Consider the following 26,966-nt stretch of genomic DNA (forward strand, 5'->3'; position numbering starts at 1 on the left):
CTAAAAGAAAATATCTTATGCTCGTAGCTATGCTAAAAGAAACAATATGTGAAATTAAGAATGATCATTTACATCTTTGTTATAATAATAAAATATAGTATGCATATATTGGACCTTGTCATGGCAAGAGCAAAAATTAAAACTACATTTTAATTCTATTTTATTATATATTCTATTAAACAGTTGCTAATGTTGTTAGAGTTAACAATTGCCATTGATTTTTCAGATTATCTTTTCACATCAAAATAATGTTAATTTTTATACTTACTATAAAACATATTAAAATTGTTAAAGATAGATATTAAACTGTGGTGAATCTTTATCTTACTGACCTTTCTATGTTCCTGTAGGCTTGATGCTGAAGAACACTTTTTATTGCACACTGAACATATAAGCTTTTTCTTAGGATCTCCTAAAATAGAAATAAAATACCATCATGATTTAAAAATGAGACTATTAAGAGGAACAACAAATAGTGTTTTGAGGTGATATGTAAGTTCATCTTCATAATTTAGAATTCTAAACTATTCAGTGTTGTAGATATATCCATTAAACTTAAAGAGTAAGTTATATTTTAAATCTTCCTTTTAATTATTTTTTAAATAGAGAAAAGACATACAAATTTACTTAACATGTATATAGGGGAGCCTTCAGAATAAAGACCCAAGCTCCCAAGAAAATGCAGAAGCTTACATACCTTTTCATAATTTTTGTTATTATGGGTACATAATAGTTGTATGTATTTTTAGGGTACATGTGATGTTTCAATATAGGCATGCAATGTGTAATAATCACATCAGGGTAATTGGGGTATCCATCATCTCAAGCATCTATCATTTCTTTGTGTTAGAAACATCCCTTCTGTTTTGTTTTTTTTTTTTTTTTTAGTTCTTTTATTTTTAAATACACAATATATTCTGTTGTTTTATTTTTAAATATACAATAAGTTATGTTTACTATAGTCACCCTGTTGTGCTATCGAATAATAGATTGTATTTATTCTAACTATGTTTTTACACCTATTAACTATCCCCATTTTATTCACCCCTTCCCTGCTACCCTTCCCAGCCTCCGGTAACCATCATTCCATTCTCTATCTTCATGAGTTTAATAGTTTTAATTTTAGCTTCCATATATAAATTAGCACATGTGAAATTTGTGCAGCTGTGCCTGGCTTACTTCACTTAAGAAAATTAGCTTTACCCATTCTCTCATTGATGGACACTTAGGTTGATTCCAAATCTTGGCTACTGTTAATAGTGCTGAAATAAACATGGGAGTGCAGACACCTCTTCGATATACCGATTTCCTTTCATTGGGGTATATATCTAGCAGTGGAATTGCTAGTTCTATCTTCAGTCTTTGGAGTAACCACCATACCATCGTCCACAGAGGCTGTACTAATTTGCATTCCCACCAACAGCATACAAGCATTCCCCTTTCTCCACATCCTCTCCAGCATTCGTTATTGCCTGTCTTTTGGATAAAAGCCATTTTAACTAGGGTGAGATGATATCTCACTATAGTTTTGATTTGCATTTTTTTCTGATGATTAATTTTGTTGAACATTTTTTCATATACCTATAGGCCATCTGTATGTCTTCTTTTGAAAAATGTCTATTCAGATCTTTTGTCCATTTTTAATTAGATTATTTGATTTTTTCCTATTGAGTTGTTTGAGCATCTTATATATTCTGTTTATTAATCACTTGTCAGATGGGTAGTTCGCAAATACGCTCTCCCATTCTGTGTAAAAGCTTTATTTTTAAATTTGAGACATCTTCACAGTTTCATATACCATTTTCTACATATATAAAACCGGCCTTTCACTTTTCCATGTACTAATACTATATATTAGTAAAAGAGAAAATGATATATCCACAAGGAATTCAAATCAAAATTAAATTTAATCAAATGTTTGTAAAAGAAAAAACTAAATTAATTCATAAATTGATTGTGTTAATTCTTCTATATTTCAACTGAATATTTTATTTAATCAGCTGAGTTTTTTAAGATAGAATTTATAGACTATTCTTCCCAGCACTAGGGTCCTATAAAATATTTAAGTATACGCTTTTCAAATTAATGTTAAGAAATAAAGTACAATAAAACAATATATTGGCAATTCATACTATTACTCAAAGCCCAATTCTGTCTTCTTATGTAGTGATTATGTTTATAGTAGCTCATTTCATATTTCAAATTTCACAGTTGTTATAGAAATGAAGAGGCAATCAAACATTATTAAATATGATATAATAAGAGTATCAAATGCACCACAATGAATAACCATAAAATATGTTTTCAACTTTTAATTGGTTGATTTCAAATATACAAAAAGTAAGCATATAGTATAATGAATCACCATCTATCCATCACCTGGTCCCAGCAATGACTCACCGTGACTATTCCTGCCCCAATCTCAACCCCATTCACTCCCCCACTTCTCTATATTTTGAAGCAAATCTAAAACAAGTAAAATCAATATTACAAAATGATTTCATTTTATTATAGGACTGCATTTATGAAAGAGAAATACACTTTTAAATGGCAAATAGGAATTTTTGTCTTATTATTCAAGATGCCTATTCCATTTAATGTGCTGCTTTTAATAGGCTATGACGGCCAAGAAAATGCTTCTTAGTGATTGAAAAGTAACATGGCTACTAAAGGAGAAAATTCTCCCAGGCAAAATGAATATCTGATAGTATATATTTGGTCATCACTTTCCTAAACACCACTAGGAGAGTCACCATTCAGAAAGAATATTCCCTCTTTTCCAGCTCCTACTCGTTGGGATGGTCCATCTTCCATCGATAATCCTTTATTGCCCTGTCCTAGCCCTCATAGCAACTGCTCTTTGATACTAGGCCCTACTCCTTCCCATTGGGTGGGTCCGAGAAGAAGAGAGGAGAGAACGAAACAGATTTCTCCACCCACCACTCTCACTTTACCCCTGCACTCCTGACACAGCTCTGCTGCCAGGTATCAAGGGGAATACATCAAACCCTCATCCCCACTCTTCAATCTTCTCTCTCCTTTTCATGGCTTCTCCTCTACTTCGCCCTAGAAGAATCCTAGCTCCTCTGAGAAGACACATAGGAAAAATGTATGACTATTCATCTGAGAATGTAAATAAATGTTATCTCCCATAAATGCAAAGTCTCTTTGTCAGCAACCATGGAATCTAAGCAAAAGAGAAAGATGGGAAGTGATGAGGAGCTTGGCCCCCTGACTCTCTGTTTCCTCTTAAGTAACTATGAGGAGCCTCATCACTCTACCAGCTCCCCTGGGCTCATGGATAACAGCACCTGCAAAGCTCTAATTAGATGTTATACTGTCTTAACTTCCCTGTTGAGGTAAATCTGATATTTGACTTTCAGATTTAAACTTTCAAAAACATTTAGGAACACATTACTTACATCAGTAGGCCATGTGAGGAAATGAATACAACTGTACTGAATACACAATCACTTAAATACTCAAGTTTCAACACACTGTGAAGCTAAGTATGCTTTTAGGAGCTGGTCTGAGAACCTACCTACCACATGTTACGGTTGCTATGGAAAAATGTGATCCATATTAAAAAAATCAGCTTCTCTCTAATCATCATCCTCAATTCATATCACCTTAACAAAAAAAATTTGCCATCAAAGATCTCTTTCTTTGAGTGCGTTGTCTTTCTATAATAAAGGATTCTACAAGCATGTATATGAGAGCTTCTTTGTTTACTATCTCCAATAGGGAATATTCTTTCCTCAAATGCCTGTGTAGCCCATAGAGGAAAATGGGAGAAGCAAGAGACATACTATGAATGAGAGAATGACATCATGTACCAACCCCAGTGAAATACATGGCATAGTAACCGTTAGCTAAAATACAGCAAGATTTTACACTTTATGTGGTCAACAAATAAAAAAAAATTATAAAACAAGATTTCCTTTTATGAATTATTTCCTACAAAAACCCCATAAATTTCCAGAATTAGTAATATTACAATATGCAAGGTCAACTACAAGAAGCCTCAAAGAAATTGTGCTTATAGCACAGCCTGAAGACCACATGCCCAGTAAGAATGAAAGTTTCCAGAGTTTCGTATGCATCTGGTTTTTCACTTAGTTCAGCAAACCTAAACTTTAAAACTGACATGAAAGTTCTATTACAATTTACTGCAGACATAGATGAAGAAAATTAAGAATAGCATTTTAACTAGAACAGCATTGAAAATCAAAAAACTATGAAGGCAAGTCTATCAAAAAGTTATGCTTGCCTTTTGCAATCATAGGGAATATCCCGGTATACTGAATTCAGAAAAAATGTCATCTTCCCTAAGTCAGCCATGTATTCTTCAAAAGGAAAGAAAGAAACCAGAACACTGTAAAAGCCTAGTGAAGGGCACCAAGCTGGAGGTGCATTTCACAAGACCCTACTTCCACCACATACAGCTTTCACCACAGGCTGCACTTAATATGCAGCCCAAACCAATGATGGAAAGTTGCAGCTAGCAGTTGTTCATACTAGCCTCTATAACTGTATTATTAATAAAGTGAATACTTTTTGGACAATGAACAAATATAGGATACAGATGCTGGTTGCAGATTATCATCTTCTCCTGAATATAAAAATAAACAACTGAAGGGAGAAAAGAAATTCACTTTCCCCAACATCCAGAGACACATAGCTACCCACTTCCCAGAAGTCAAGGCAAAAATAAACACATGAACAAAGAATGTGAATAGAAGAACATACAGGGTTTCATAAATCTCAACCTCCTTTAAGGAGAAAGTCTACGGAGGTAAAAAGACAAGAAGTAAAAAGTTAACTGGGACAATACAGCCATCTGTTCAACTCACTGCAATAGATTTAATCCCTAAGCCAAAATATATTTACCGACAGTATACCATGTGCTAAGCAGATAAACCTAAAAGACAGTCAAATTTTATATTTGTTTTACTGTTTAGCTAGCTATTAGATGAAATTCAAATAATATTTGTTTTCTTAATCCATACATATTCAATTCCAATGTCAAAATGTCTTAACAATTTCCTCTAACTTAGGAGAACTGTAAGTATTTTCACAAGTTGGATTTTAGTGTAAAAATAATAAGGCAGAAGGACATCACTTAATAATCATACATTTTAACAATTTATAAAAGAAATGTCATATGCTGAAACATTTAAAATTCTTACTTAGAAATATTAATTCTTAATGCACCTGACCACCCAAACATAACTAGACTCTAACTAAGGCTTACAGTTACAATTAATTCAGAAATGGGAAAAAGAATAAATGCTGCTAAATTCAACTTGAGAAAGAAATAGTGTTCAGTGAAAGAAAAAACTCCACTGCCAGCGCTCCACATCTGTGTGAAACACAATGGAAAAGCCAGCTCTCTCCTCAAGAGTGAGAATTAAAAACAGATCGCTGCGGCCTGGGGAAAGGAAGCCCCTTCGGAAACGACCCTCCAATGACTCCTCACCAGTGTGGACATTTTCCTGGTGTCTTTTCAGGGCATCCTTGCTCTTCAGCCTCTTTCCACAGCTGTCAGCCTTGCACACAAACCTGGCATCCCCCCGGCAAGTCTCCTGGTGCTGCTCAAAACTACAAGACAACCAGCAAAGCGGAACAGGGAGAAGAAATGGTGAAGACATACCTACAAAACTCTAACATCAGCAAGATTTTGTAATACATGCTCCCTAGTAGAGTTTTGGGGTCATTCCATGCATTACCTATGCAGGTAAGAAGAAAAGCATTTAAATTCTGTAGGTATGTGAAACTGAATTACTAAGAAGCATGAAAGTGTGCATGCAAAAAATGACCCACAATTATATAACAGCCATTTCATAACTCAGACACAAAACCTCGATGCTGAACTGAAGGAAGAATTGCAAACAGAGCACTGAAAACTTCGCGAAGACTCCTTCAGACTGCTTTTCGCTGTGCACTGAAGAACACTAAAGGGAAATAGGAAAAAGAGAAAGAAAAAAAACAAAAACTGGAACTCTAAGACAAAAAAGAAACTATGCTAACTCTGAATAAAGTCACGTTCGTGATCCTTTTTTTTCATTCTGTCTTTTGCCTTTTTAAATTTTTAGTAGTACCTTATTTAACTCTAAGCTCCTGCTCAGCAGGGTGCCTTTTGTATAAATATATAATACAAAATGCAATAAAAGCAAACTAGAATGAAACTTAACATCTATTTATTTAAAAGCATATAGCCCTTGCTTGTTTTCTTAAGAATATACAATAGAACTTCTAAATACATAGTATCCTGCTATTATAAAAGTTCTGAAACTCTGAACATTTAGTAAGTTTCAAGCACAATTTTTCATCTCAATTTTTATAAGCAAAAGTTGATGCGTATAATATTTATAGTCTTAGTATGAAATGTAGCATATTTCAGAATTTTAGTTCAATGAAACACAAAAATGTAACATTAAAGCCTATGTTAAAGATTTCCTGCTCATAAGTAAGGTGACATTCTGTTAAAATGAGAAGCTAAGGTTGGAGAAAGAAAGTAAATGGCAGGATGGCAGCACATAAGAGAAGAGAAAAAGACATATGTTGATGAGATGGGACAATTTATATTACTTTCATACTGGAAGTCATTGGCTTCAACAAAATGATAGTCTACAGTTGTATCCAACATGTAAATATGCTTTTAAATTACTTAAAGTCAATTATCTGATTAAAATTAAAAACTTTAATGAGTAAAAAAAATAAAACTTTACAAATGCATGTATCTACTTTCTCACTTTTAATAATTTCTGATCCTGTAAAATATTTAAATAAAGATAATTTTATGTTGTTAATATAAATTGTTAAAATAAAAAAGGGTACAGAGCTATGTGTGGGATCATCTAATTCATCATATTGTTATATCCGGGACCTATGCATCTTTAAATGATTCCTCCAAAGTTGTTCTCAAATAAACAGTGCTTCCCAAAATGTCCAGGAATTCTTTATACTTTGAACTCTCCCCATTTCTTAAACTTTTATTTTAACAGATTCCAGAAGCAATATAAAATGTAGACAACTAAAAGTCTGTTACCTCGAAGGAGTAACTAAATTAGGTATATCTGAATTTCAGATTAAACCAGTAAGTTTGATACATAATGGCAAATTATTAAATGGACAAAATCAATTACCATAAACAGTGTTTATGTGTTAAAATTCGTAATTTGAATATTTCAAATATCAACATACTATACTAAGAAAAGATGAGTTAATGACAATACCAATGTGAAATGCTTAATGTCTCACTCACACAAAAACATGCGCGTGCACGCGTGCACACAAACACACACACACAGGTTAAAAACTATGAGTTAAGCCAAATGGAATAAACTGTGTTAGCTTATAATTTTAAAGATATTCTTTAATATACGCACTGTCTTTGCAAAGCCTGCTTAACTGGGAATTTCTTCCCACAGTTCTTGCACTTAAATTCTTTCTCCTCTGTGGGTTTCTGATGCAATGTCTGAAGATGCTCAGCAAGAATATCCTCACTGGTAAAACTCGATTCACATTGAGGACAAGCATAGTCCTCTTTACAGCCAAGGTGATCTGCACATTTACAAGGAAGCATATTCATGAGACAAAAATTCAGAGCCAAGAAATGCTAAGTTTTGCTCTCATTTTAAATTAATTAATTAATTGTGCTTAAAGATACCATATGAGTAAATTCTTATTATCACTACAAATATTAATAGTATTGGCCACAAAAAAAAAATAGCAAATGTTACTAGAGAGAAATACATTATTTTCAAAATCACTTGTCTTTCAGCAAATTAATGCAAAGTCAAATTCCTTATTTAATTCATCCTATAATGTTAACTTTTCATATCAAAGAGTTAAATTAGAAAACAAAAACTATTCCTGAAATTGGTCATTTTTAGCTCATTTTTACCTTCGCAAGGAGAAAAATCCAACTAAGGCAAACTATATTGAATTACCAAGGGGAATCTCACATACGTGTAAAAAAAGACCAAGGTCATAAAAACAGTGCTGATTAAGCTAGTAGAATGGGTTAGGCTACACGGTCCCATATAGACTGGTGCAGGTCTGACCAAATTTCTCAGTGTGCTATTTAAGTAACACATTTGTTTCTGATTATGAAATAAAATTAGATTTAGAAAATGTAGAAAATAAAAAACACCAATAATCCCATCATGAAGAGACAACTGTCATAATATTACTGGCAAGCCTGACTTGCCGTTAGTGCATACATATTCTATGTGCAGTCTAAGAAGAGGTAAATTTAGGATCATACTTTATATACAATCTTATATGTTTCCCCACTTAACATCTTCTCAAGTCAAATGCTGGCGTTTTTTTAAACTTAAAGTACCACAATTTATTTAACCAAACTCTTCATTGTTAGACATTTGGCTGGCTTCTTTGTTTCTTTTGCTGAGTTTGAGTTTATTTTGTTTCTTTGCTTTTCTAAATAAAACTAAGAATTCTAGAATAAAAATAGCCACAATACAAGTGCTTGGTTCATACGATTCTGTTTAACTTTCTGTTGATTCTTTTTACAAAGATAATGAAAACTGGTACTTTAATAACTAAAGCAGAAATCAGGCAGTAATAGGTAAGTAGATGACTTATTTTTAAATTAAAATAATGGACAAAATAACTTGCCCTGAGGACAACAGAGAAAAAAATAAAATACAAAAATAAAGAAAATACAGAATAATATAGAAATAATTCCCATCACCCAAAATATGATATTCCAAATAGCATAATGCATATAAGCCTGTCCTTATCTTCCCCTTAAATAATTCAACTAAAATAAAGAAACAGAAGCATAAGCTGGCAATGGTGACAGAATGTTCACACTTTCTCAGCCAGTAACATGCAGTTAGCACAGAAAAAGTATAGGAAAAGCATACTACCACTTTGACTAATGAAACCAGTATCACTTCTGAAGTGGCTTTGCTCCACAAAATGCAAAAGTACTGTATAGTAAGTATCAGCCTGCTATGGTCTGAATGTTCATGAATCCGCAAAATTCATATGTTGAAACTTAAACCTCAATGGAATTGTATTAAGAGGTGGGCCCTTCGGGAGGTGATTAGGTTATGAGCACCCTGTCCTCATGGATGGGCTTAATCCTTGTAAAAGAAGCCCAAGAGAGCTTGTTTGTCCCTTCTGTCACATGAGGACATAGCTAGAAGGTGCTATCTAATTAGAAATGAGCCCCTCCCAGACACCAAATCTGCTGGCACCTTGACGGACTTCCTAGGCTCCAGAAATGTGAGCAATAAATTTCTGCCGCTTACCAAGTATCTAGTCTAAAGTATTTTGTTATAACAGCCTGAAAGGATTAAGATGAGGCCTATTACAAAATGTGAATACCTACAGCATCAGTCACATATCCCTTAAATTTCCCTTAGGAGTAAAACACAAAAACATAGAAACAAGGCCAATAAGAATTGATTATTCCCTGGCAGTTAACAAGCAAGTGGCTGCAGTATAGACTGAGGAAGGTGTGACCTACGGTCACTGAAAGTTTTTGGGAATGACACTAGGTGACCTAGCAGTCCTCCAGGCTTCTGTTATCAGAACAGAAAGACATGACAAGAAGCTGCAGGTTCCCAAAAGATCCCAAACAAGAGGAATCAATCCCCTTCGAATCCAGCAAGCTCTCGTGTACCTCACTTCCACACTCACCTTTTCCCATATGCAGATGAGAAAGTAAAGTCTCAGAAAGTCAGCAACTTGCCCAACGTTACAAGACTGATTAGTGGCAGAGTTAGGGCAAGACTACAAAAATCCTCATTACTCATTATCCCAACGTGCCAGTGAGAGTAGTGAGAGCCAGGAGCTGCCCCAGCAATGCAGCCCTGCCTACAGCCTAGGCAGTCCTAGAGGGTACATCCATCACCCATCCCCAACATACTTTTCCCGCTGTAAGAAAGATGAACCCACCACAGGATACCCTCTGAGAATAATTTTGACAAAAACTAACGTTATTTGAGAATGCCATATTACAAGGCAACTATAATTCAACCACAGTTTAAACTACATTTTTTTCTACAACTTTTCTTCTCCCAGATCACCAATTAAAGACGCAATACCTTTTCTGCCTGCTGTTGATTGTCTTCTAGAATTTTCAACTTCCCCTTCTTTGATGACTGTCATAATTTGCTGTTCTTCCTCATCAGCCTCCATGTCACTATCCAGGTAGCCAATCAGAAGCTCCGTGTCTGTTTCTATATCTTCAACTGCCAAATAGAAAATGTTTTCTCCTTCCTGAAACAAATTTTTTTAAATGCTGAACCATTCATTTGTTTCTGATAGTAATTAAGAAATAATTTTAAGACACATTAATAGAGTACTACGTGTGCATGGAAAGTTATTACTACTTTTTTCAAATTTCTAGTTGATCTAGGTGCTGAAAAAGGCAGGTGGCAATATTCAGTTACCTGGCAAGTAAAATACAAATACATATGACAAAAGGGTAGTGACATTTATACATGTCAAATGAAATATGGATAATTACGTCCAGTTTTCAAAGTGAATTTTGCATCACTAACTGGCCTTATGCAAGCAACACTTTGTGGTGGCCTATAAATGCAGTTGTCATGCAACAGTGTTATCTACACGTGCAGACAGAGAGCAATGAGATATCAATGATTTTGTTATTATTAACACTAACAGAAAACTTTAAAAAAAAAAAAAAAAAAGTCTTTCAAGTTCTAACATAAACACAAACCAGAGGAAGTGTAAATAAGTTCGTTCCCCGAAAGAATTTACTGAAACCTGGTCCTGATTTAGAAAAAATAGTAGACATCTGGGAAGTTCAAGGTGTTGACGGAGCCATCATGTGTACCTCACCTCTTTGGTCTCTCTAAATCCCACTGAAATGACAGACACAAGAAGAAGAAGAAAAAAAAACAAAGTCCACCATCAACATATCAAGGTATTTTAGAAAGTCCTAGAAAACAGAAATCAGACATAGTCAAAATAATAGATAACTAATGCAGAGGAAACCTCGACCAATAACAGACACAGAAGAGGAATGCTACAAAGGACCTTCTTTCCAAGGAAACTCCAGAGAAACTTCACACTTGGAATCAACTGATACAAAAACCACGCTGGGCCTTGGGCCAATCACCAGGGAAGCCAGAACTGAGGCTGTAAAGCGGGCTGTCCCCAGGAGAAAGCACCCAGAATTGCTCTCTTTTACATAGTTAAGGATTTGTTCTGGGAGGGTTCCTAGTGAGGCTGCTGAATATAAAGAAAAGCAAAACAGAGACTGAATTTATTGAACCTTCATAGTGGCAAAGGCAGGAAAGGACAAAGAAAATAAGCTCCACCAATGAATGAAATTCAATAAAGCACAGAGCACAGAACAAAGCCTTCTTTCCTTTCGCAATGTCACAGCACTTATGTTTAAAAGGAGGAGGAGGAAGACAAAGGAGAAGAAGTGAGAGGGGAAGGAAGAAGACAGAGGGGAGGAAGGAGAGTGTATGCATGTATATATTTATGTATATATGTAAACACAATTAGAACCTTCATGAAAAATCGCAAAGACATGCATCAAATTGTTTACACAGCTATTTTGAGGATGGGAGAGGGGCCATATTCAACATTGTTTTAGTTTGGGAGGACTTTTTTGAATAACAAGCATAGACTACTTTATAATTTTAAAACAATATATATCAGAAAATTTCATGGAAGAGACAGAAATTATGATCATATTCATCCAATACTACGGAAGGAAGACTTGATTCAAAATTTCAAAGCACTGAAGCAAATCTAATCATGAGCTATACTTAATTTACAGACATTCCTATAACATTTGAACACTCTTGGAAGTTTTTTAATTTTATATATCCAAAAACATTAAAAAGGTTATTTCTAGTTAAGATCACTGAATTAACTTCTATACAATTGGTACTCTTAGTGCAACAAAAACAAACAAGCAAAAAAATATATAGACACCAAGAGGTCTCTTTAACTCAAAAGCAGCATTTTCCAAGTCTTTATTAGATGAGTTTTTAACTGTTCGGGTAACTCACTCACCTAATAAAGACTTCAGAATGCAATAATAAATCTTAGTGTTTATCTGATCAAAATTCACGAAAGTTAATTGAACCGTCATCCCAGTATATTAGTGATTAATTTTGTGATGGTTTTGATAGCACCAAGTAAAGATAAAAATTTTTAATTTTAAAACACGATACGATTATTAACTTAAACTGTAATAATAGGATATGGCACATCTGTTTAGAGGCTCTGTAATAAAAGAAAACGTTCATATACCAGCTAAAACTTTAATTTCATGAAAGTAATGGCAGCATTACAGCCTCCGCAGGACCAGCTGCATGTTTTTTCTCTGTTTGCCAAAAAATGTGATATAAAGAGGAATATAGTTACAGGTATTATTTCAATCTATTTATTTAATGGGGATGTCTGGATATCTCTGTACATATAATTCCAATCACTGTGCAGACCAACAGTCTCTGTCCTTTCATTTGCTACCCCAATACTATTAAGAAGTATCCTCTCAAATCACTTCCTTGCATACACTGCACTAATTTTTAATCATCCTACAAATCCTGCAACTCTTCGTGGTGTTGTTCTCCTCCCTGCACACCTCAGATTGACAACTCCTGCCACATTCCTAATTTCTGGAGCCATTTTGTCCACCTGGAGGTCATCCCAGGCCTAATCTCCTGCCCTTTGGCAGGAAGGATTTAGAGTTGCTTCCTGTTTTGGGTGTTTGTGCCCACAAACCTCATGTTGAAATGTGATCCCCAATGTTAGAGGTGGGGCCTGATGGGAGGTGTTTGGGTCATGGGGACAAGCCTCTCATACATGGCTTGGTGCCATTCTCAGGGCAATGAATGAGTTCTTCCTCTATTACCTCCCCAGAGAGCTGATTATTAGAAAGAGTCTGGCACCCTCCTTATCCCCTCTTCGACTACAACACATGTTGGTTTCACTTTACCTTCCACCATGAGTGGTAGGAGCCTGAAGCCATCACCAGAAGCAGATGCTGGCACCATACTTCAGTACAAGCCTACAGAACTGTGAGACATACTCATTTATTAATACATTACCCAGTGTCAGCTATTCCTTTATAGCAACACAAATGAACTAAGGCAAGAGTGTTGCCCCAATGCTCTGGGACTCAGTATCAGCTTCTTGTTGTCACGTTATTGTTGGCCTAGCAATAACCTTGTGGTTCAGATTTGATCATCACTGGTTTAATAATCTCATCCTGAGATTAATTCTCCTTACTATGTCTATCATTTCTGGTCTTAGGTTATTCCCTTGAGCATAGTCCCTCCTGGACTCCTTGTATATACACTTAAGATTAGCCACCTTTCTGTGACTCTGCCTAGGGGCTGAGATCCTGCTTGTGATTCAAGTCACTAGCTCCAGGTGATTTTATTAAATACACTTAGAAACTTGTTCAACATCAAGGCCTGCTGAAAAGCAAATATTCCCCAGCCATCGACTTTCAGAGCATTATAATTTGAATACAACATATTTATAGAACGAATGGTTTTACAATTGTTATTCATCTCTTGTATTACTGCCTATTGTTTTGAATTTTTTGTCTTTTTTTAGTCTCATTTCATTTTGCTTTATTTTATTTGCACGTTGTTTTTCGGCTAATCACTTCTACTGCACACTGTTTGTAATATCAAAAAGTCACCACAGCCTAAAGGCCCAAAAATATAAGTTGAAAAAAAAAGTCAAATCTCTAACAATTAGTTTTAAAACATTTATCAAATGTCATTTTAATTTTTAAAAATGTATGTAAATCAATATGCCCCAAAAAGAAAAAAAAATATGTAAACAAAGGTGTTAACAGGGCTGTTTCTAATGGAGGAAATTGTGAGGACTTTGTATAGTCATCTTCTGCTACTCTACATTTTATAATTTTTCTAGAATTAATTTATTTATTTTATTTATTACTTTTATAGTAAAAGATAACAATGGGTAATTAATGAATCCTGTTCCTTGATACCAGGAAGCAGTACTACATGGTGACCAAAGAAAGCAGGGCCTTGGGCTGCTCAGGGTTCAAAATCTCACTCTAGATTGACTAGCTATGGGACTGAGCAAACAGCCTAATCTCCCAAATCACCAATTTCCTCATTCGTAAGACGGAGACAATAGTAGTGCCTATCTCATAGGATGGCTGTGAAGATTAAATTTGGTAATATTTGCAAAGTCTAGCCAGGTGCCCTACAAGCTGAAAGCATTCATGAATGACAGCTACTATCATTACTATTTAACAAAAACTTGAATGCCAGTGGTTAACATATTCATTTTGTTTCCAAAGTCTGTTTCAACCAAACTATCACACAAAGTTGCTTTTAGCATGCTGCTTTTGATTACATTTCATTTGGCCAAAATGCTCTCAGTCAAAATATAATCCAGTTCCACTGCCTGCCTAGCAGAGCTCTGAAATGCTCTGCCCTGGATCTCCTGTTGTCATGCTCTCTTCCCCTGTTAACATGTTAAAGTGTTGCTCTGGTTTGGACCTCAGATACCAATCACTTGTCTGAACCATACCTAAGGTGTCCAACCATGAAGTCTGCCTGCAATTGAGGGGTTTCCAAGGACAGGGATTATTCAGTGCTAAAACTGAGACAGTCCTGGCCAAACTAGGATAGCTGGACACCCCAACTACATCCATCACGCTCTCCATAATCACATTCTTAACTCCACTTAATATTTCCTAACAACAATATTGACTGGGTCTACCTCCTTCACCATCTCTAGGTCCAGATTAGGATTCTCAACATTTAGGGCCAGTCATATTCTCAGATACAACTCCAACACCTTACCAAGTGAACTCCCATCATCTGAATTTTCATGTCATTCTCTTATCCCCAAATCTTCTTCAAATGTACCTGCTCCTTTTCTTCCATCCAACCAGTACACTTCTCAGAAAACACAAAGCTAATTCCTACCTTAGTACAACTGCAAAAATGCCACTTGGCCCCCTTGCTATAACTCCTCCATGTCCTCTGAGGCACAGCTCACTTTCACCCTCCTTCGAGAAACTTTCTCTAATCTACTAAATTCATGTAGGAACTTTTAATTAGGAGTTCTCTATGTCAGTTGCCTTAACTTCAATTGGACACATCATTTACTTCTATGGTTTTTGTCACTTAATTCATGTGATCAATGAATTTCTAATATGTGTTGCTCTTACCTCCCCAAAAGATGATTTTCTCAAGTGGACAAGAATTATCAAGTATAAGCTAATCTCATAATACTTGCTCAATATTTTTTAAATAATAGGTAGCAAAATAGTTGTGCCAGAAGAAAAACAACACATAAGCTTACGCAACTTTTCCTTTATTTATTTATAGCTGGGAGGCTATTAAAATAATCCAGGTCATAGATAGTGGTGACTCGAGAGGACTGTAGCAGTGAGTAGTGGAGGCAGTGGGAAGTAATCATTCTGAGCATGCTTTGAAGGGAAAGCAGATGCCATTTCCTGATAGATTGTATATGGAGTGTGAGAGAGGAAGGGTCAGGGATGAGTCCAAGGTAATGAAGTTTTCCCTGAAGCATTCACAGATGTTGCTGTATTTAATAATGATTCTTCTTACAGAATCGAAACAAAACACTAACTGAATTTTTGCTTTAAATCTATCTCTTCTCTGTATATATAAATATAATTTCATGTGGACCTTCACTAAGGCACCCTGGAATATTAGTCAATTCAATCATTTACTATCCTTCAACAAATCTACAAAGGAGTCATTCATAATCCCCAACCAAAAAAAATTATTTTAGATGAAAAATTGACTCACAAAGCCCTTCCTTCGGACAACGAATGCATTCTGATAAGAAAAGAAGAGAGTAGAATTTTGTTTCTTTGAACAAACCTGAAAAACAATACCAGTGGCTTAGATTGTTTCAGACTGGTCATTTTGGTAACATCATATAATGTGGAATTCAGATTTGCTGGCAAACACACACACAAAAGCTTCTCCAAATACGGTAGTTGTCATGGTTTTCAAAAAAACTTTTGTAATAAAGATAAGCAAATCCAGAAAAAAAAGCAATAACCTGGCTAGGATGCTTCAGCAGAAAAGTCAGAGGTAGTGCCATGTGGTATGGCCATTACAGAGCATTCTCTGGAGGCAGGGGCACCACCAAACTTCTTATGCATCAAATTAATCATTGCTAAATTCAGAAAGTTTAGAAGAGCAGTCATATAAATACAGTGATATTCAAATAACATTTCAACTGTCATGAATTTTGAATGGTTTACTTTATGTAAATGGTCTTAAACAACACTATAAGAAAAAAACTACTATCATCAGTATCTCATCTCACACTAGTAACCTAATTCTTAGATTCCCAAGGTATCTCAGCGCACTGGGTGGGAAGTTCCATCACAGAAAATCAATCCGTGGGTAAGAGAATCCCAGCTCCTATGCCAAGGGCTAATATCAAGGCCTGAGGGAAAGCACTGGAGAAGCCAGCCAGATGGTAGGCTTTGGAACCCGATTAGGAATCAGTACGGCCCTCAATGTCCTCATTGTAAAACAGAAAATACAACGCCCCTACACTTATTAGTGCTTTGGAATGGATTCTACTGCAAATTTCTGCTAATTACATGGCTAAGAACACTTAGAAGGAATAATAGTATCCCTCATTTATATAGCACTTTGCAGTTTCTAGTTTTTCATGTACTTTATCTCATCTTACCTTCATGGAACCCTTGGAGATATGGATGGAAATGTCCAGTACACTGGATAGATACTGGCTTGGGAGTCAGATAGACTTGAATTTGTATCCTAGTATATAACTTAGTAGATACAGATCTTTAGGCAAGGTTATCTTAACTTCCCTTAGTCTAGCTTTCCTCATTTATAAAGTGGGTTCAATAGTATCTACTTTAAAGAATTGTTTTGAGGATTAATTAATACAGAATATGTAAAGTACACCTGGCAGATAGGAAATGGTTAGCATCAAGGTCTGTCTCCAACAGGAACTTCTCCAAAGGAGACCCTCCAACACAACTGCATTTTACATATGGGAAAACTGAGGCTCAGAGATGAAAAATAAAGTGTAAAGATCTCACAAACAGTAAATTCTAGAGCCAATCTAGAACCTGAGGCCAGGACTAGCATCATGAGAACTAGAATAATCAGGTCAGGAATTAAGTAGAATATGAAATTATGCAACTATAATTTTAACTTCACTAGATAAAATATTTTCCAAATGAGTCTAAAATAATCCAATGCATTTAAGTGCTGAAGGGAATTTGGCCCCATATAATTTTTTATTCTTTCTCTTTACTTCAGTGACTTACAAAATTATTCTTTTTTGGTCAAGCACTGGGCTCAAAACATAGTTTACTTTGTGGTCTCAGTCTCCAGTACGGGAGAAGCTTACATTCCACTACCTAGCTACATCTGATATTAATATATTCTTAGAGTAGTTCCCTATATGTGGCATATAACAGGAAGAACACTTAAGACTATCTTCTGGCTTTGGCTTGGCCACTCTGAGGCTCTGTCACCTTGGGGAAGCCTCTTATCATCAGAACTCTTATTTTATCTGTAAAACGATGGAGTTGGACTTTACAATCTCATCCTTTCTAGAGCTAGACTCAATCGCAAGTGAAATAAACTCATCTTTGGGGAGTCTAGTTAATGAATTTAAAAGGAAAAGTACATATACAGGTTGATCTGATTACTGCTTTCCTTCTCAGACCTCACCCTACTAAAACAAAACATGGTATGGAATTAAGAGAAATACCTAACTAAGATTCCTATGAAAAGCTGGAATACACAACCTTGTAAGGTTGAGAGGCCCATTCTCCAAAATTACATAGAGTAACATAAGCCATGCTTTGATAAGATTTTATCAATGTGACTACTTCTGTATTGTGGTAATGGTTAGGACCAAATGAACTCAAGATGCGTTCCAGTCTAATTATTTCTGCTTCTATCACTACACAGAAACATTTACTCCTAGATATCTAGGAGATAAATCTAATTTTCAAATTCCCTATGACCCTTCCACATCCGGCATTATGTGTATACCTCAACTTTCTCTGATAATTTGCCCTTTGTCTCTTCTCAAGTGCCATGCCTCACTAGCATAAATCTATCCTAATGAATTTATACATCTGAGGTTCAGTTCTGCTATTTCAAAACAGTAAAAGTCTCTTGTTTCACAAGGAAATACTAGTCCCCACTGTGTGCAAATAAATACAACTCCAGGAGAGGCCACGGGTAATTTGGTATTTCAGCTGTATCTGTATGTCACTTAACTCAGTTTTTGTTTACTTGTTGGCAGGCTGCTATCTACATGTGGACACTGTAAGAAAAACCATGATTGTGAAATTGACAAAGGCACAATTCATCGTATTGAAAAGGTAGTAAATAGTGAAAATCCACACTATCCAGCTAACATGACTAATGGGTAATCCACGGAAAAGGGAATTATCTTCAAAACAATGCAAGGGCTTACAAATGAACAATTTATAGCAGTGTAGAGGGAAAAAAAAGTCTCTGAACTGCTATCCAATAATCAATAGAAGTAAAAGACAAGTGATGAAGGTGCAAAAAAAGAAAACAGAATGAAACAGTAAAGATTTCATATTTAATATCCTCTCACATAAAGCTTCTTTACTAAACTCCTGAATCAGCCTTAATCTGTGTATCAGTATGTCTATACCGCTCAGCCTACAAAGCTGACAAATATCAAGAAAAAAAATCATTTCCACACTAAAATTCACAAAATGTACCTATAATCCAACAATAAAACCAAAAGTCTTTGAAATAAGACATAAATGTAATAGACCATAGGATTCCTGTTTATTCACTCTTCTCGCAGTAAGAGGACTTTCCCAACTTGCCATGTGACACAGAAAGTTACCTTTGGGGTGTGGGTATTATGAGTTTGGCCGGGTGACTTGCACTGACTGATGAAATGTGAACAGAAGCAAAGTGAACTGCATCCAAGTGAAAGCTTTAAAAATCATCACATTTTGGCCACTGCTGTCTTTCCCCTCTGCCAGGAAAACACATGTCCCTGATAAGGGTTGTATCTTCAGATGCCATGTGGAGCCAAGCTGTGGACAGAGTCATAGCCTCTGGCAGCCTATACTTTTATCAGCAAGAAATAAACCTCTGCAGCTATAAACCACTAAGAGTTTAGGGTTGTTCATTGGAGCAGTCTTCTGAGCAAAAATTGACTGAAGCAAAATAATATTCTTAATTTTTTTATTTGAAAATAAGAAGCAAGTGACTTGAAATCAAGGAAAATAATGTGAGGCAGAAAATGACAGATGTATTTAAAACAAAGAACAGGGCAGGATATACTGATTTCATGTTCAGAGTTACATTAATCAGGTCCTATAAGAAAAATGAAGTTTCAAAGAACTGCAAATAAAATGTTGTTTGCTAGTCATAACTTATAATCAGTCATACAGTGAGGAAACAGTTTAATATGATTCCTAAAAACAGAATACTATGCTAAACAAAAAAAATCAAATCTATAAGCAAAGAATATCAATCACAAATTACTAACATAAGTGTGTATGTATACACATATTTTTCCCTGAGGGGCTCAAGCAGAGATAGTAATGTCTGAACCATCTCATGACACAAATCTGATATCATGGAGAAAAGAATCAACAGAAAAGAACATAAAATAAACAGAAGAAGTCGCTACTTTTTCTTGTGATGTGAGCTTGGGTAGCAATGGCTTTTGAAAGAAAAATATATACACTCCACCTCTTTTATTTAAAAATAAGTTATCAATATTGACAAACCACGAAAGTGTTGAATCAGATAGTGCTGCGGAGGAGAGGGCAGCCATTTTATATACAAATGATTAGAGGGCAGACATGTTCTTATTGCAAATTTGCTTTATTTACATCAGAAGCGCTTTTAACTGACCTCCCCTTAATTGGGTCTTAAACTTAACTGACACTCTGCATATCACAAAATCTACTGAATGATGCCCCACGCGAAGTCTTGTCAATTAGTAAGCTGCTGCCTTCTTATTTGCCCACACATTCTGTTCCTACCACCTGACTGTCAGGCATGCTTCCAACAGTCCCACACCTGTTTCTACACCTATTCAAAACATTCATTCCTTCACCTGTTCAAAACACTGAGGACAAGTTACTGTAATCATATAATTTAACTACATTTTAAATAAAGACAGCTGAGTAAGAAAAATTCAATTGTTTCTAAGAAAATCAATTGAATGTGTTGAAAAGTCTTAAAGATAAGCCTATAAGAGAAATGGTCAAATTATATGAGTCAAAACAATTATAAAAGATAGGGGAAAATCACAACTCTAGAAGGACTCTGAACTTAGGTTGCTTTGCAAGAGTCTACTTATACTACTTTAAAAAGAGTAAAACTGGATATTGAGTGGTTATGAAAAAATATGACAGCAAATGCTAATGAGAGAACCTATACTTAGAACTAAGAAAGCTTTGATCATAAATCAGTACATTGGCAAATAAAGATAGATTTATTTTTTTTATTTTTTTATTTTTTATTTTTTATTTTTATTTTTTTTTTTTTTTTTGAGACGGAGTCTCACTGTGTCTCCCAGGCTAGAGTGCAGTGGCGCGATCTCGGCTCACTGCAAGCTCCGCCCCCCGGGTTCACGCCATTCTCCCGCCTCAGCCTCCCAAGTAGCTGGGACTAAAGGCGCCCGCTACCGCGCCCGGCTAGTTTTTTGTATTTTTAGTAGAGACAGGGTTTCACCATGTTAGCCAGGATAGTCTCGATCTCCTGACCTTGTGATCCACCCGCCTCGGCCTCCCAAAGTGCTGGGATTACAGGCTTGAGCCACCGCGCCCGGCCAAGATAGATTTATAAAACTTAAGGTAAAATAAAATGTTTGAAGTATCAAGTCTATGATGCCATACTGGGGCCAACTTTTATTAACTTAATATGAATTGGTCCATATCACATCAGAAAAGAGAGTGCCAACTAAATTATTATATAAGCAGGTCTGAGGAACAGACCCCCCCATACATGCTTCCTAACCACCTGTGCTGGTCCTATCAGAGTCTTTTCCATGTTCATCTGTATTTATTTAGCTGAATCCCCAACTGGGTTGGAAGCTCCATGGGGAAGGGATTATACACTCAAATTCTATTAGTCCATTCTCCCACTGCTATGAAGAAATACCTCAGACTAGGATATTTATAAAGGAAAGAGGTTTAATTAACTCACAGTTCTGCATGGCTGGGGAGGCCTCAGCAAACTTACAATCACGGCAGAAGGCACCTCTTCTGGGGGAAGGGGAGATAATCAGTGCCCAATAAATGAGGAAGCCCCTTATAAAACCATCAGATCACGTGAGAACTAAATCACTGTCATGAGAACAAGGTAGGGAAACTGTCCCCATGATTCAATTATCTCTACCTGATCCCTCCGATGACACATGAGGATTATGAGAACTACGATTCAAGATGAGAGTTGGATGGGAACACAGCCAAACTTTATCACAAATTATATATAAATTATTCTCCAAATATTCATTTATGCTGTATTGCATGAGAATTAGCTAAACACAAACCTCTCTTCTCCCTGGCCTCCTCACTTCCCCATGAGCTTGTAAGCCTGCTGAGGGCAGGCACTATATCATATTGACCTTTGTGTCACCTCAGTACCTGATTTGACACTTTGCTCACTGAAGGTTATCAACAAAGTATCTGCTGAATTGAATCAAATATGAGAAAAAAAAATGTCATTTCCTTTTGAAGTAGTAACACAGTAAAGGCAAGAATGTCATTCAGAAAGTAGAATGAGCTACAATGGGGTTGCAGAATAAATTTCCTATTCTCAACAAATTCTTAAGAAGTCAAAAGCTGGTCAACAGTTGAGAGGGTGAGAGGGTTTCATCCAAATCTTAAAAAAAGATTAGACAAGCAACTATGCTCCCTGGAAAGAGAACCAGCATTACGCCAAGCATACCCCCATTTGACATACCAGAAACGTGTTAGATAGCTGAAAGTTTATTCAACACATTTACTACAGCATATAATGTGCAGAGTATTGAATACCCACACATATAAGGCTGGTCGTTCCCCCTGGACTTTATATGCCCTCAGGGGAAACAGAACAAACAGGTTAAGTAACAGTACAGTAGTCCCCTTCTTATCTGCACTTTCACTTTCTGCTATTTCAGTTAACCTTGGTCAACAGTGGTCCAAAAATATTCAATGACAAATTCCAGAAATAAACAATTCATGAGTTTTAAACTGGGTGTCATTCTGAGCAGTGTGATAAAATCTAATGCTGCCCTGCTTCATCCCACCTGGGACAGGAGTCCTCCCTTTGTTCAGTGTATCCATGCTGTAGATGCTACCCATTCATTAGTCACTTGGGAGCCTTCTCAGTTATCAGACCAACTGCCACCTGTCACAGTGTTTGTGTTCATGTAACCCTTATTCTACTTAGTAATAGTCCCAAAATGCAGAGTAGTGATGCTAACAACTCGGATAGTCCCAAAAGAAGTTGTAAAATGCTTCCTTTAAGTGAAAAGGTGAAAGTTCTTGACCTAATGAGGAAAGAAAATAATAATAATAATAATAATATGCTGAGATTGACAACATCTATGCTAAAAATGAATCTTCTACCATAACACTTTGAGGAAGGAAAAAGAAATCTATACTAGTCTTGCTGTTGCACCTCAAACTGCAAAAATTATAGCCATGGTTCGTGATAAGCACTTAGTTAAGATGAAAAAGGCATTAAATTTGTGGATAGAAGACAGGAACAGAAATGTGTTCCCAGTAATTACAATCAAACTTGGTACTATCCAGTTTCAGGCATTCACTGGGGATCTTGGAACATATCCCCAAAGAGGGGGCTACAAAGTGTAAAAAGGGGCAAGATGGTTGTACAGAGAATGGTGGTTACAGAATTTTTCGAGGTAGTTTCACGCTGATGTTTGAAACTCACTCTGAATATGTGAAAACTAGATAAGTTCTAGACAATATAATATTAGTAGGGAATGGGCTCATTAAAATAGAGAAAACAACATTAGCAAGGTCAAAGCACTAAGAAAAGTAGATTTATGCTATAAAAAGCAACAAATCTAGCTTGGTTATTACAGGAAAGTTATAAACGATCAGACTAAAAAGTAGCTTCAACATGTGGAGGGACTGAAAAGTCAGGCATAGATTAAACATGGCCTATGGATTGCACATTTGAAAAAAACTAGTTGAAAGCAGCCTGTAAGAAATGTTCATTTGATCAATGTGATGGTTAATTTTATATGTGCTGAATATTTGTGTGCCCCCAAATTCCTATGTTGAAATCAAATTTCCCATGTAATGGCATTTAGAAGTGGGGTCTTTGGGATGTGATTAGGTCATGAGGATGGATCTCTCATGAATGGGATTAGTGCCCTAGAGAGCTCCCTAGTTCTCTTCCCCCACATGAGGTTACAGCAAAAAGACAGCTGCCTATGAAACAGGAAGCAGGCCCTCATCAGACAACTGAAACAGCGGACACCTTGATCTTGGATTTCCCAACCTCCAGAACTGTGAGGAATAAATTTCTGTAGTTTATAAGCTACCCAACATATTCTATTTTTGTTACAGCAGCCTGAACAGACTAAGACAATGTATCAACTGGACTAGGACATGGAGTGTTCAGATATTTGGTCAAATATTATTCTGCGTGTTTCTGTGAAGTTGTTTTTAGATGAAATCAACATTTATATCAGTAGACTAAGTAAAGCAGATTACCCTAAAAAGTGTAGGTGGGCCTTATCCAATCAGTAGAAGGCCTGAATAAAACAAAAAGGCTGATCCTCCTCCAAGCAAGAGAATTTCAACTATCATTAAGCAAGGAATTTGGCTTTTCATGCCCTCAGACTCAAATTCAGGTATTTCTGTGTCTCAAGTCTGCCTGCCTTTGGACTGAAACTACACCGTCATTTCTCCTGGCTCTCATGCCTTTAAACATGAACCAGAATTACACATGTGCTCTCCCAGTTCTTCTTCCTGACTCACCTGCACATAATCCTTCAATGTCAACAATTTTTAATTCTATGATTGTTTTCACATAACTAATTTGAAAATAGTTCTGATAAAGATAAATCATATGAAAAATTGTTGAGCACTTATGAGCTCTTAGGACTTGAGCACATAAGGTGAAGCACTTAGGACTAAGTATAACATAATGAAATAAAATACAGTACCTATTCCTAAAGAGTTTACAGTATTCCTAAAGAGTGGAAATAGCCATTAATCAACCACCAAAGAAATAAAAATAACTTGATGAATGTGAAGACAAAGAGCAACACGGTGCTATTGAAGTATATAATAGAAAACTGACATAGTCTAGAGTTCAAATAGGAGAAACCTAGCAAAGGGAAAATATGTGTGTGTGTGTGTGTGTGTGTGCATGCGCCTGTGCCTGTGTGCATGCATGTACACACATATTTGAAAGTTGTAGAATAAAGGTGATATGGTTTGGTTGTGCCCCCACCCAAATCTCATCTTGAATTCCCACATATTGTGGGAGGTAACTCATAGGGACAGGTCTTTCCAGTGCTGTTCTTGTGATAGTGACTAAGTCTCACAAGATTTGATGGTTTGAAAAATGGGGGTTTCCGTGCACAAGCTCTCTCTTTGCCTGCCGCCATCCATGTAGGATGTGACTTGCTCCTCCTTGCCTTCCACCATGATTGTGAGGCCTCCCCAGCCATGTGGTACTGTAAGTCAACTAAACTTCTTTTTCTACCCAGTCTCTGGTACATCTTTATCAGCAGCATGAAAACGGACTAATACAAAAGGAAAGGAACTCATACATTGAATAGCTGGGTAAAAGAATATAAGCTATGAAGGTGAAAGAAAAAAAGTGGTTTCAGGGAAGCCAACAAAGGGTGAGTTGAAAGATGGAGGTAGCTGTCCACAACACCTAATGTTGCCTTGGAGTCTAACAAAAGGAAGTCTGAAAAGCATCAAGTGGCTTCATGACAAGGACAGAACTAGCAACCTGAGAGAGAACAAACAGAAGGCCAGAGGGAAGCAGAAACCAGGTTAGTGTGGGTGGCAGAGTACGCTGGAGGTAAGAAAATGAAGACACAGCTTATAGACAATTGAAGGAAGGAGAGGATAAAGATCAAATGGAGAGAAGGGACAACCTACAAGGCAAGTGTTCATCAGAAAGAGAAACAGGTAGATTTGTTCTTAAGAAAGAGGAGGGCATATTTCTCTATTCTAGGAAAAAAAGAATGAGAAAGTGTGCATTTGTAAGGCAGTGTGAATGTTGATGTCAGAAGTTCAGGATATATAAGTATTGTTTATTATCATCTTTCCTAATATTCCAAAAATGAGAAAAATATGTTTTATAATATCTTTTTAATTTTAATATATTTCCAAATGTTAACAAAGACTATTACATCTCTTCTTGGTCTTTTTGCTAAGATCAAGTATAAAACAGGATACTTGTATTTTTCTATAGAAACATCCTCTTAAGCACTGAAAGTGCCCTCAATTCCAAATGACTTCTAACCCATGATTTCTCCTGTAAGTCTTACAGTTACTTTAGTAGCTTTGGTGTTAGATCAATTGTAAACATCACCACAACTCATATATTTAAAATGTACTTAAAACATATATCTATCATTGTTGTAAAATGTACAAGTATTCATCTGAATCTTCTAGATAAAAACTGACTATTATGCTTATCATCTCTCTGTAACTGAGGGAATCTAGATACCAAAACTGTGTGTTTGACTGGCTAGGGTGAAAAGCTCTGTTCCACCACTTTCAAGCTCTATATACTTGGGTTCAGTTTTTCATCAGCAAAATGGGAATATTACTACTACTTTAGGGGGGATTGTTAGAATTAAATAAGACAATATATCTAAAGTGTTAAGCGTAGTGCTAATTACTATTAGTCACATTGACTATTTTTATCATTATTATTAATAAACCAAATATAAACGGCTATGTGCCACAAAATTTATGTAGAGTGAAAATCAGATGTTCTGAGGCTATTCTGCCCACCTTCCTATCAAATTCACCATGCTCTGGAGGTGACTTCCAGCACCATCTCCACCAATCTACCACCAACACGCTCAGGAATTGCCATGCCTGACTTTCAATCCAACACGAAGTCAAAAGGGACTGGTTACTACAACTATCTGATTGTTATGAGGCTAGTGATACTGTTATAAGGCTAGGTTTCCTGAAGGATATATTTAATCTCTGAGATGCCTGCTGATGCAAAATTTCAATAATTTGATAAATTTGTATGATGCATCAAAGTGACTCCATTTGAAATCTCATTTCATAAGCATGGATAATAAAAGTTTTTTTATGTTTGTTCTGTTTTGTCTTTACTTATTGACTGACTTTCTAGAAGTAAAACATTATCATAGAGTTTCCCTATGGGTTCTAGGTGATGTCAACAGAATTAAAAATCATCAACTTTATTCAATAGCAAGGTGCAAAGTATTTCAAAGGATTGTGATATTAATATTTTACATACAACTTACACTTTTACATACAACATAATATTATTCCAACCAATGTCATGTTGCATGTGAAATATCTGAAACAAAGCAGGTTATACTTACAAAGTTTAATATAAAAACATAAATGTTTGATAATGAACATTTTACATTTGATAAAGTAAAACACAAGCCACCTTTGGGAGGCCGAGATGGGCGGATCACGAGGTCAGTAGATCGAGACCATCCTGGCTAACATGGTGAAACCCCCTCTCTACTAAAAAACACAAAAAAACTAACTGGGAGAGGTGGCGGGCGCCTGTACTCCCAGCTACTCAGGAGGCTGAGGCAGGAGAACGGCGTGAACCCCGGGAGGCGGAGCTTGCAGTGAGCCGAGATCCGGCCACTGTACTCCAGCCTGGGCGACAGAGCGAGATTCTGTCTCCAAAAAAAAAAAAAAAAAAAAAAAAAAAAAAACCTGGGAGGGGGAAGAGGTAGGTCATGGGACATGACTGGTGGCT

At 36.1% G+C, this 26,966-nt stretch overlaps 1 protein-coding gene across 3 annotated transcripts in view; it reads right to left on the minus strand.

Annotated features, from left to right (window-relative positions):
* Positions 1-26,966, minus strand: part of PRDM5 (PR/SET domain 5) — a 225,474-nt gene that overhangs the window by 110,360 nt on the left and 88,148 nt on the right. For 2 of the 3 annotated variants that reach the window (XM_025386764.1, XM_025386763.1), the window contains exons 4-7: positions 10,083-10,257; positions 7,392-7,566; positions 5,480-5,601; positions 333-412 (exon numbers count right to left, since the gene is read on the minus strand). In XM_025386764.1, coding sequence (XP_025242549.1) covers positions 333-412; positions 5,480-5,601; positions 7,392-7,566; positions 10,083-10,257 — 552 coding nt within the window. Of the gene's footprint in view, positions 1-332; positions 413-5,479; positions 5,602-5,861; positions 5,955-7,391; positions 7,567-10,082; positions 10,258-26,966 lie in introns of all 3 variants that reach the window. The other variant, XM_025386762.1, reaches the window with a different exon arrangement.

Source organism: Theropithecus gelada, chromosome 5 (genome assembly GCF_003255815.1).
Source record: "Theropithecus gelada isolate Dixy chromosome 5, Tgel_1.0, whole genome shotgun sequence".
NCBI lineage: Eukaryota > Metazoa > Chordata > Mammalia > Primates > Cercopithecidae > Theropithecus > Theropithecus gelada.